Source organism: Sorghum bicolor, chromosome 10, assembly GCF_000003195.3.
Source record: "Sorghum bicolor cultivar BTx623 chromosome 10, Sorghum_bicolor_NCBIv3, whole genome shotgun sequence".
NCBI lineage: Eukaryota > Viridiplantae > Streptophyta > Magnoliopsida > Poales > Poaceae > Sorghum > Sorghum bicolor.
In genome coordinates this window covers 47623903-47636049 of record NC_012879.2, presented here as the reverse complement: position 1 = coordinate 47636049, position 12147 = coordinate 47623903, and the positions used below count along the sequence as shown (strand labels likewise).

The 12147-nt window shown below is 42.6% G+C and overlaps 1 protein-coding gene across 1 annotated transcript; it reads left to right on the top strand.

The window, feature by feature from the left end:
* Positions 4097–5813, top strand: LOC8061928 (CBL-interacting protein kinase 25). Its single transcript, XM_002438482.2, has one exon. The coding sequence runs from the start codon at positions 4206–4208 to the stop codon at positions 5637–5639; it is 1434 nt and encodes a 477-aa protein (XP_002438527.1). The 5' UTR covers positions 4097–4205; the 3' UTR covers positions 5640–5813.

The following is a 12147-nucleotide window of genomic DNA, read 5'->3' as shown; positions in this document are numbered from 1 at the left end:
TTAAATTGCAGAAAGGAGAACGGCGGCAACCTGCAGCACAATCGGCAGTTTATTTTTATGTAGTTGTGCTTTATAGACAGATACAAAATCATGGCACGTATGTATATTATAAAGCATATATGGACACATTTCATTTCAGCACAAAATTATTCTGTATGTGATCACAAAAGGAGGTAAACAGCAGAGGGTCACCAATTCAAAAAAAATAGCAAAGGTCATCGTAACAGTATCAAGCTTAACATAATAAAAGTATTGCAAAGCGGGATACTAATCCACATGACATAATTAAATATTTTTATCGAAATATAACTTTCTGGCAGACGAGGACATTGTAGCATCTTGCTGAACTCCGAGTAAAAGATCTGTAAATCCTCCTTGTACGTAAGGTGCAGAGGCATAACTATCTTCGAACAGCGTGGAAGGCATAGATGAATCATTGTTGAAGTTTGACATAGCACTGGTATGACCACTGCCACCGTCATAAGGATCCTGTGCATAAAAAAATCCAGTTAGTAAATAAAATAGAAAAAAGAAATAATGAATCAAATGGATGACTTACGGTTAATTGGTTCTGATCATCACTTTCGTCTTTGTTTTCTGTAGCTTGATTTGTATCTCCTGTACATAGAGATTAATAAAATAATAGAAGTAGCAATGCTGGAAACAAAATAAGGTAGAAAAAAATTAGATTTGTATACCTTTATTTTTAGCACTTTTCTTCTTTTTTTCCTGTATTTTTTCAAGTATATTTGTGGCCCTTTTTTCTTCGCGCCTTTTACTACCTGAGGAATTTTAAACGATATTTGACCTTTCAATGGGTCTGTTGCACAGTCAGTTGAAACTGGAGGAACCTCATTAGATTTCTCTTTCATCTTGCTCAGAGAAGCATCTGCTTCCAAATCCAATTTTCACATGCCTTTCTCCAAATCATGAAGAAGTTCTTTTGATAATGAACACTTCAATGCTATGGATGTCGCCATTCGTGAGATACGTGCCGTCCATGTTTTATTACTTTCCGTCACACTTTCAGGTTTGTCAACATAAAATCCTTTTTTTGCATATTTTGTCCATCTTTCTATTATGTATTGTGGTGGCAGAATAAAAACATTATTTGCAGTTAAGACTTTCATGGTGTGCTTGCACAATATACCTAGAAGATAACTAGTCAATTTACATCCATTTATATTATATATTAGAAATTTATGATAATTGGAAAATATACCTATAGATTCAAACTTTCTGCAAGAACATGTAATGGTCATATCCAGAGTGCTGAACTGAACTATTGCTCCATGATTAGAGTACATATGTGTAACCTCGTATGTCAAGATGACCCATCAGTTTGTAATAATTTCCAAGAAAATGAAAATTGTTCTTTAAACTCTTCCTCAAACTCCGAATACATCCTTTTTGTATATGATTCAGCCGCAGTCTTTAACATGGGTAAATTGGGGATGCAAGTAACTGGGGTTTTTCGACGTGAATTAAAATCTACATCTAACTCGTTTTCACGAAGACTAGCGGAAACCTTATCATATTCTGCAAGGAGTTCTGAAATTCCAAGTCTTCTCCGAAATCTTTTTTAAATACATTATTCATACCTTCGCTCCTTTGAGTTGAGTTCATATCAGCCGTAAAAGAGTCGCGGTAGCCAGCAGCCCACTTTTTCCTCAAATTATATAAATTTTTCATCCACTGGTTATCCTCAAGCTTATAATCAGATAATAATTTATTCCACTTCTGGATGAAAATAGCTTCAGATCTGTCTTCATAAACACATCTTTTAAAATCTGGCAGAAACTTATCAGGATGCTTATGAATTACATGCCCCAAATGTTTAGCAGCATTAACATATATGTGAAACAAACAAAGACGATGGTTGGTATTTTGAAATACATAAGCAATTGCTCCTGCCATGGCTGCATCTTGATCAGTGAAAATTGTGCTTGGATGCTTACCTGACATGGCTTTTAGAAAGGTTTCAAAGAGCCAAACAAATGGTTCAATAGTTTCATTAAATATCAGTGCAGCTCCAAATATTATTGTTTGCTTATGATGGTTGGTTCCAAGGATTGGAGCAAAAGGCATTTCAAACTTATTGGTCTGAAATGTGGTGTCAAATGACACAGCATCACCAAAGCATGCATAATCCAAGATAGATTGGCCATCAGCCCAAAAGAAATTAGCTTTCCGACCATCTTCCTCATCTATTTCCACTGCATAAAAAAATGTAGGATCCTCAATTTGCTTATTCTTCAAGTATTCTAACAATGTTTGCGTATCGTTAGATTCTAAGTACTTCTTACGCTCACGACCAATTGCATTATTGCAGTCCATCCTTGATAATGGCACTTTGTCAGCCCCCCATAAAACTCCTTCATGAACTCATACACTTAGGCTGGCTTAATTCCGGCTTCTCTTATCTGACCAATTAGCATCCTATCTGCTTCCGTAACACGGCGTTGGGACTTCAGCTTGTGCAACTTATTTGGACTAGCAAGATAATGATTGTGATCAAGTACAACCTTTTGCACTTTCCAAATTCTCTCTTTGCTGACACTAAACTGAACACGAGCATAATGTCTTTTTGTGACGCGATATCCTTCATTACTGCAAACTATGTATTTTTGATATATAGTTTTATCTTCTCGGCGAGCTGAATGACCCTTTCTAATACTGAACCCAACGTTACCAGCATAGGTATTGTACATCTTGTAAGCTTTGTCCTCTGAATCGAAAACCATACCAACTTCAGGAGCGATCAAAGTTTCTCTAATTTTATCAACCTCCTATCGTAAAATAGAGTGACAATTAAAGTTATGTGACCATTAATTAACAAAATAAATTTTTTTACATGCCTAACAATGAACTGGCATCACATACCTGATCTGATTGTTGTGTCACTGGTTCAGGTAACTTAGAAGGTTATTCTGGGACAACTAACGTTAACGCAGGCATGATAATTGCATTCATGTTCTCCTGTAGAAAAACACATATTTAACCCGTGCTATCAACTATACCATTCAAAAAATATAGTATGTGCATAATGATCTATTTGTACCTGCAGTGTATCATCATAACTATTCTCCAATGAATTCACTTTTGCTGTAGGATCGTCACCATCAATAATAGCAGCACCATCGAAGGCAGTGTTTGCCTCCATGGCACCGGCTAATGCAATGGTTGTCTCCGGTCTTCTACGTGAGCAGGATGTCGATGGCCTGCTTCTTTGGATGTCGTCAATTAATTTGTTTTTGTTGCCCTACGCGTGATGACGGCGGCGGGCGTATCTGTTGTGCCGCTGACTGCGGCCTTTTTTTTTCATCTAATCTATTATTACGATAAAAGCTGCTGAGCTGCCGCGATGAGCCGTATCGTGAGCCAAGGCTTCTGTAGGCTCGTTCCCAATATGGCTGCAGGAGGCCCAGCCAGCTAATTAAGAAATCTGACGCGTGGCAGTAATTTAGTTCGCCATCCGTACGGTGCTAGGTAGGGACCATCCCTACCCAATTTTTTTCCCATCTTGGCTGCAGGCGCAACGCGCGACAAATTAGTGCCTTGTTTAGTAGTTGGTAAAAATTTTCAAGATTCCCTGTCACATCGAATCTTTAGTCGTATGCATGGAGCATTAAATATATACAAAAATAAAAACTAACTGTACAGTTTACCTGTAATTTGTGAGATGAATCTTTTGAGCCTAGTTACTCTATGATTGAATAATGTTTGTTAAATAAAAACGAAATGCTACAGTAGTCAAAAACAAAAAATTTTGCAAACTAAACAAAGCCTAGATCTAGCAGACAAAGCTGCTATGCAATGCAACTATGGGGGCGAGGGGGAAACCACAAACTTGCCGCTGTGGAGTGGGGACTTGATGGGACCGAAGGTGTTAGCAGCTCGGCCGCGGCAGCGGAGACCGACGGCGAGCCGGACGGGTGCGGATCTCCGTCCGCCACGGACTCCCGTCGACGGCTTACGATTCCGTTTCGGTGTAAACACAAAACGCGATTAGATTAGAATAGGTCTAAAACCAAAATCCCAGCCGTCGACGGCTCACGAGTACGACTCCGTTTCCGTCCCCTCTCCACCCCAACATATTAACCTCCTTCCTTTCCTTACGCATCTCAGCCTGTCCTATGTAACAAGAATCCTCATACACAGGCTCTCCCTCTCTCTCACGCCGCCGGCCGGCCGGCGTTAGCGGCATGGGGAAACTCCCCCGCCTGCTAATGGGGCGATACGAGCTCGACAAGCTGCTCGGCAAGGGCAGCTTCGCCAAGGTGTACCACGCGCGCAACGTAGACACCAGGGAGGAGGTCGCCATCAAGATCATGGACAAGGATCACTTGTCCAAGTTAGGCGCCGTGCAGGTGCAGCAGCAGATCATGCGCGAGATCGATATCATGCGCCGGGTGCGCCACCCCCACGTCGTGCGCATCCACGAGGTCATGGCCACCAGGAAGAGCATCTTCGTCGTCATGGAGTTCGTCGGCGGCGGCACTATCAACGCCCGCCTGGTCCACCGCGCCGGCCGCGGCATCAGCGAGGCCTCGGCGCGCCGCGTCTTCCAGCAGCTCGTGTCCGCGCTCGACTACTGCCACTCGCTCGGCGTGTACCACCGCGACATCAAGCCCGAAAACATCCTCATCGACGCCACGGGCAACATCAAGGTCGCCGATTTTGGGCTCTCGGTCGTCCTCGCCGGCGGCATGGCGCAGCGGGAGGCGCTCCTCCACACCGTCTGCGGGACGCCCATGTTCATCGCGCCCGAGGTGTTCCTGCGCTGCGGCTACGACGGCGCCAAGGCCGACGTCTGGGCCTGCGGCGTCGTCCTCTTCGCGCTCGTGGCAGGCCGCTACCCCTTCAATCACAAGGACACCAGCTTGTACCACATGATCCGCCGCTGCGACTACCACTGCCCGCCGTGGTTCAGTACCGGCCTCGTCGCCCTCGTCCACCGCATCCTCTGCCCCGACCCGGCGCTCCGTATCACCATACCGCAGATGAAGGAAAATCTTTGGTTCAAGAAGAACTTCAAGGAGATTCCACGGAGCCTTAGCGAGCCGGAGCTGTGTGACTCTGACTTCGATTCTGACGATGAGTCGACAACGTCATCTGTGTCATCATCTACATCGACGGGGGATCTAGCCTCCCTGATGGCGTGCCCAATGCATACCTCGGTGTCGGCGCCATCACTGACCACACTCCAGAACACCGGTAGCGCCGCCGTCCAAGCGCAGCCGCTCATGCGCCGCCACAAGAGTCTAAACGCGTTCGACATCATCGCGTCCTCACCGAGTCTCAACCTGTCCGGGTTATTTGAGGAGCCGAGCGAGCATATGCGGTTCGTGTCCGCCGCACCCGTGCCCAAGATCATCTCCAAGCTAGAGGAAATCGCTGCGCATGTCAGCTTCACGGCGCGCACCAAGGAGTACCAGGTGCGCATCGAGGAGACAAGGAACGGGAACCAGGGCGTGCTCCTTATCTCTGCCAAGATCTTTGAACTGACGCCTGAGATCGTCATGGTGAAGGTTTGCAAGAAGGCTGGCGACACCGCTCAGTACTGGCAGTTCTGTAACAATGAGCTCAAGCCCGGTCTGCGTGGCCTTGTCGATGGACTACCGGAGGACAATGCATGATCGTGGTATCTTTAGTTTTATTTCAACGGTCTATATTAGTAGTATACTAGTTTGTTAGGAGTTTTGACAATGTTAATACCGTGATGGTCTGTCATGACACTGTTGTTTATTAGGTTGCTAAAATTTTTTAGACGTGCTTTCTCCATCCAGTACTAGTGTGTATTCACTTTTCAGTTTTGTTCATCACCGCATCACTGAAAACAGAACCTATTTTTCAGTGCATTTGGAAAATGCCCCCTTTAGTTTTTCCTCCGGCTAACACATCTAAAGAGCGAGGAATATAAATTTTATGTGTTTCTAAGGCCTCCAACACGACGTGTCTGCTAGGACAGTAGGACTATAAGAATCATTAATAAAAAGGGCTGATGCAATTCAATAGTCTCTCCGTCCACGAAAGAATCAATTCCTAGAATCCGTACCAATCAAACTTTTTTAAGTTTGACTAACTTTATAGAAAAAAAATAACAACATCTATGACATAAAATGCACATCATATGAAAATATATTCTATGATGAATCTAATGATACTAATTTAATATCATAAATCTTAGCATATTTTTCTAGAAATTTATTCAAAGTTTATAAATTTAATTTAGAATAACTTTAGAAATTGACTCTCTTTTGTGGATGGAGGGAGTATTAAGAAATCCGGACCAAAAACATGACACTGAATAGCTCTATAGAACAGACTTATGTTTATGGTACGATGGGGATAAACATATGGGGATCACAAATATGGCCAGACATTCAAAAATTAGAAGTACCTACTACAATTCATATATTCCCATGGAGAATTGAGTATTTCGGCTTTTGAAACTCTCAATATCTTGGTTTCTCTTTTATATCCTATAATTAATCATAGATCTTACTTCAGTGAAGAATACTTAGTATCACATTGGTGATAATTCCTTTGTTGGGCCTAATGGTTGATAACTACTACTATGTTTCTTTGATCTTTATTTTTTAGGGAATTTCTTTGATCTTTTTTTAGAAAACTTTTATCTTTTTTTTGACCTACTGTGTCCCTGTAGGTACTGTTTCTGGGTTTTTGATGAAGTTATGTGATGCTTGGGTTTCTCTTTATCAAAAGTGCACTGTGAAGATGCCAGGACAGATGATGGCTCCTTCTTTCAATTTTTTTGGAAAAAACAAGTGACTCAGAATTAAGGGCTGTGAACTAGGAAATGGTGTCCTTTGTAGGTCCTCTGTAATTTAGGAGGAAAGGGACTGTTCATATATGGAGCCTTTCAATTTGAACATTGTATCGAGCTTCTGTCGTCAGCCATTGTGTGATCCGCACAACCTTGATTCCTCACTACTGCTAAGTTGCTGTTCATGTCCGGTGTTCCTGCATCGAACAATTAGAATTCTCACAACAGCTTATGGAATCAAAGTAGGATGGTTAAGCCTCATGTCGTTGCCTTTGTTGGGAGCAGTTCATGCTACACCACCATACACAGATAGAGACATTGTGTTCACTAAACCACTAGTACACAGATGTTCTAAGCCGGCAGAGGTAAAACATTTGCACAGGCGGTTTTAATTATAACGCGTCTGTGTTGTAAAATTGTACGACCAGAATTGAAAACCGTCTGTACAAAAGGCTCAGTACAGGCGGTTATTGTAATAAAACCGCCTGTGTAAATGGTTCATTTACACAGGCGGTCATGTTATGCGAACCGCCTGTGTAAATCCATTAACACAGGCGGTTCACATAATGCGACCGTCTGTGTTAATGTATTTACACAGGCGGTTCATATAACAAACCGCCTGTGATTTATCTTCCTATAAATACCACTAGCCTTCTTCTTTCTCCTCGGGCAGAACTGTAGCTCGCAGCCACCTTCCATTGCAGCCCATCTTGGAGGTCCAGATTTTTCAAAATACAAAGGGGAGGTTTTGATCTTCATTTCTTGGAAGGAGGTGGCTAAGTAAGGTTAGTTGATGCCTCTAATGCCTCTTTTTGTGCCCTCTTCCTCAATTTAAGCTACTTTTTGGATCTAGGGTTTCATCATGAGAGGGAGAGAGTAGAATAGCTAGGTATGGTCTATATTTGCTCAAATGAGGTTGCTTAAGATGGTTAGATGATGTCTCTCCTCTCTTCTTTTTTATGTTTCCTTCTCTAATTTGTGAATCCAAGAAATATATATGTAGTAGTTTTCATGAATGGTGTTTCCATGCTTGGGAAGAGAGAGAAATATATAAGCATTTTTCATGTATGAGGTTGCTTAAGATGTTGCCTCTTCTCTCACCATTTCCATGTTTCATTTTTCAATTTTATTTAATTGTTAGGTGTTCTTTTATTTTTGATAACAAATATTCCTAGACAATATTTCAATTAATTTACTAACTTTTCAACAGGTCATGATGGAGAGGTCCTTATGGATGTATAACTTATCAAGACTAGATCCATCATATATACCCGAGGTGCATAGGTTTGTTGATGCCGCTAAGAACCATGCTTTGAGAACAAAGACGAAGCATATATATTGTCCATGCTACGACTGCAGAAATATTCTTCTATTTGAAGATACTGAAGTAATCATTTCTCATCTAGTCTGCCGAGGATTTATGAAGGATTACTTGATTTGGACAAAGCATGGAGAGGGTAGCTCAGCGCCTTATACAGTTGGGAACCCAGCACACATCGACACCGATGGTCCAGGCATGACTGCTGATCAGTTTTTCCACGACACACCCGAGAGTGAACATGTTGTGCCAAATGTTATTGCTGGTGGATTTGCTGGGGAAATGATGGTGCAAAAACTCATGTCTTACCAAATAATACGACTGCGGAAGATGCAGAATTCTTGGAGGCAATGTTGCGTCGTCATACTGAACCATCAATGTTATTAATGAAAGCGATGGAGGCCTTGAAGAAGGCAGCAGAAGAGCCTTTGTATGATGAGTCTAAAGATTATACCAAAGAGTACACAACGTTGCGAGCTGTGCTAAAACTGTTGATGGCAAAAGCCAGGTATGGTTTGTCTGATGCTGGATTCGATGCGTTTTTAAGTATTATCGGTGATATGCTTCCAAAGGAGAACAAAGTGCCTGCTAACACGTACTATGCAAAGAAGCTGATCAGTCCGCTGACTATGGGTGTCAAGAAGATCCATGCGTGTAGAAACAGGATTGAGAGGATTGTGCTGCCTCCATGTGTAAAGCAGGGAAGAAGCGAAAGAAGGCCCAAAAGAACATCCAATAGAGTTAAAAACCCATGAGCAAAGATAAAGAAGAGGTTGACTATTATGCGCAGAAAAAGATTCCTGCTTTAGTTATGCATATGCTAAGTAATTATTTGTATAGATTAGCACGAGGACTTCTCCAACCCCAAACCAAGCGTCAGGGTCTGACCGCATCGACCAAGCACTGGCAAAAGGTTCGGACCACACAGAGAAGGTGCAAGTGTCACACAGCACTGAGCAAGCACAAGGGTCGGACCACACGGAGAATGCAAAAGAACGTGAATCAAGTCCTTCGTACGAGACCTCCCCTAGCGACATTCCAGATCCTCACATAGAGAGGAACGCTCGTCGTGAATTAGAACGTGACCCTGATTACATTCCAGAAGGAGATGAGGTGATGAATTACTCATCCATAATTAAATCTTTCTAACTTTTATGTCCCTCAGTATATGTACAAGAATGATTTATGTGTTTAACTTTTAACATGAACAGGAGGTGTTATCTCAGTTTAATGAACTGAAAGAGATCCTATCCCAGGAAGAATTCACACATGAAGGTGCACCCGAGCCGACGACGGAGACAACCACCGAGAAGACTGATGACAGGAAAAGGAAACGAGGTGACAGAGGATTGAATTTGTTTCCAAAAGTCACGTTTAGAATTACAGATGTGAGCGCGACAGGACAACCCCTAGCTCCTCTAGAGGCCTTACCTAAGTGGCGTAACGCACTTGGATTCTTAGTTAGGGACCATCTTGACATCACAGTCACGGAGTGGGCAAAAGTGGACCAAAATGAAATCAAAAGAATGTGGGACAAGCTACTTACAAGGTTTGTTTTACCTTAGGGTTCAGAAGACCTAGTAAAGGAGTACACATTGAAGCAGTGGGGAATCATGTTTAGGAATTACAAGTCCGAGTTGAATTCTAAGTGGGCAAAGAAAGGGTTGGACCCGACAAAAAGGTATAAAATCACTGCTGGTCAGTGGGCGGTGTTTCTAGAGCAGAGGAGTACCGAGGAGTTCAAAGCTTTGAGCGAATCCAAATCCGAGCTCGCAAAAAGGAACAAGTACCACCACCACCTAGGCACAGGTGGTTACCAGCGCAAGCTTGCCCAATGGGAGCAAGAGGATGAAGCGCAGAGGGCTAAGGGTCTACCAGCGCTCCCTAACCAACTTGGTCGCAGGGTGTAATACCCGATTTTAAGGACAAAACCAGATATGCACCATATGTGAGTTTTAGAAGCCAAGTCTCACATATAGCTACAAATAAGGGGTAATATCAAAAGACAATGCATAAATATATAACGTATTTAGTATAAAAGAGATAACCTTTAATAGCAAACAGCGGATAGACAACTCCAAACTTCGGGTATTAACTCCTCTCTCTAGGATCCAACTGACTGGTTGATCACAAGCCTAAAACAACTCCTGAAGTGTGGGGGAAATTGCAAGAGTGAGCACATATCGTACTCAACAAGTATAACCAGGGGTTCATGAGACCCAAATAGCTTACACTGGTTTGACTGCATTTAGCTTTTATATGTAGATAGCATATTTAATCATTGGATAGCAAATATCAAGGTAGCATATTAAATCTCATAACCACATGATCAATGTATACAAGAATTAAGAATAACACATATAAACAACATAATAAACCATCATTTATTATCATTATTCACGTTCATCAGTGTCCATCTATTCCATCAGTTTTCCGGGCCGCCCATATCCGTGGGCACGGCTAGTATACCAGATTTAACACTCTGCAGAGGTTGTACATCTTGACCCATGAGTCATGATTTACCCTTTCGCCCGAGGCCCGTCGACCTCTTAGCTCACTTCCAAGGAAAGCCGGCAGGGTTCACTATGAAGTCTTTCAAAGGTTCGTCTAACAAGTTAGGGCTGCAAGGTTTCCTTTGCGCGCAGATATAGATACCCCCCTTCCAAATGGCACAATGACGCGCAGCCTATACACATAAGGACAGGGGCTCGCACTATACCCAAAACGGTTCAGCCCCTCCGCCCTTTCGGGTAACCTCTAACAAGCTAGAAAAGCTTACTCATACTTGACTAAAGCCAGAGCCATATAGCCCTCATGGTTGTACGAGTTGTCCTAGCTTTTGCCAAGGGATAAGTCCTTATGGAGGGTCAAGATCAATCTGTCAAAAGCCAGAGTTCTTTCCACCCTTTATGTTCAAGTTGCTAGAAAGCTTATTTTATTGTTTATTGTATATCCAACATTCATGTTACAAGATCATGGATTATAATCAAGCACTAGCAAGAACTACCCAAATGCATATCCAAATAGGTAACAAGGAATCCAGGATAACAATCATCTATGATTTTGCTAAGGTCATCAAGGTGGACACATGCATATGAATTGTATTAATTGTGTATAGGTAACAAGGATATTCCCCAATTATACTTGCCTTGATCAAAGCTCTCCTAAGCCTGCTGGTCTTCAAATGCTTGATCTTGAGCACCAACGTACGGCTCACCGTCTAATCCAATCATCAATCAACAACACGCAATCCAATATAGACAATCATACACGAAGCAAACAAGATATAATTAGAACAATACACCAAACAGTGGTAAAACAAATATAAAAGTTTATCAAAATATTCTACGCAGCGCTACGATCACATAAACGTAAAGTTCACGAAAATCGGAATTAAAACGGAGAAGTTATGAGTTTTCTACGATTTCCTATAGAGAAATAATTAATTAAATAGTACCAGGAAATTAAAAAGTTTCAAAACAGTAAAATAATACTTCTAACATGTAGAGCTCGTAAATACGAATCTAACGAAATTTGAATGGACAAAAACGGAGTTAAAGTGAGTATGTTATGAGCAAAATACTCCCAATGGCAATTCTGTAAATAACAGAAAACGTATTTTCTTCTAAGCCGCACCAGAATACGTCTTTAGAATTTGAAAACGTAAACGGGGAATACGCCAAGGACCTCGGGTTGGTTTCTCAGATCAGGGGGTCTCTTTAGCAAAAATCCCGGCGAAGGGGTATCTTCTTTTTACGGCCGTTGATCGTCGATCGGACGGTTCAAATCCATCGAGAGGGAGCACCGGCCGACCAGCGAGCACCACGGCGGACGCCATGGCCGGGGCCGAGCTCCTCGCCGGCGACCGCTGGCTTCTCTTTCCCGAGCACAAAAAACAAAATAAAAACGCCAGGAGAACGAGGAGCTCACCGCGGTCTCGACTAGCAACCTTTCGCAGACCGAAGGGCAACGGAGAGGGCTCGCGGCGTGTGGGGCTTGCTCTCAATCTCGGCGAGATCCAGTTCGCGATGCGCCGGGC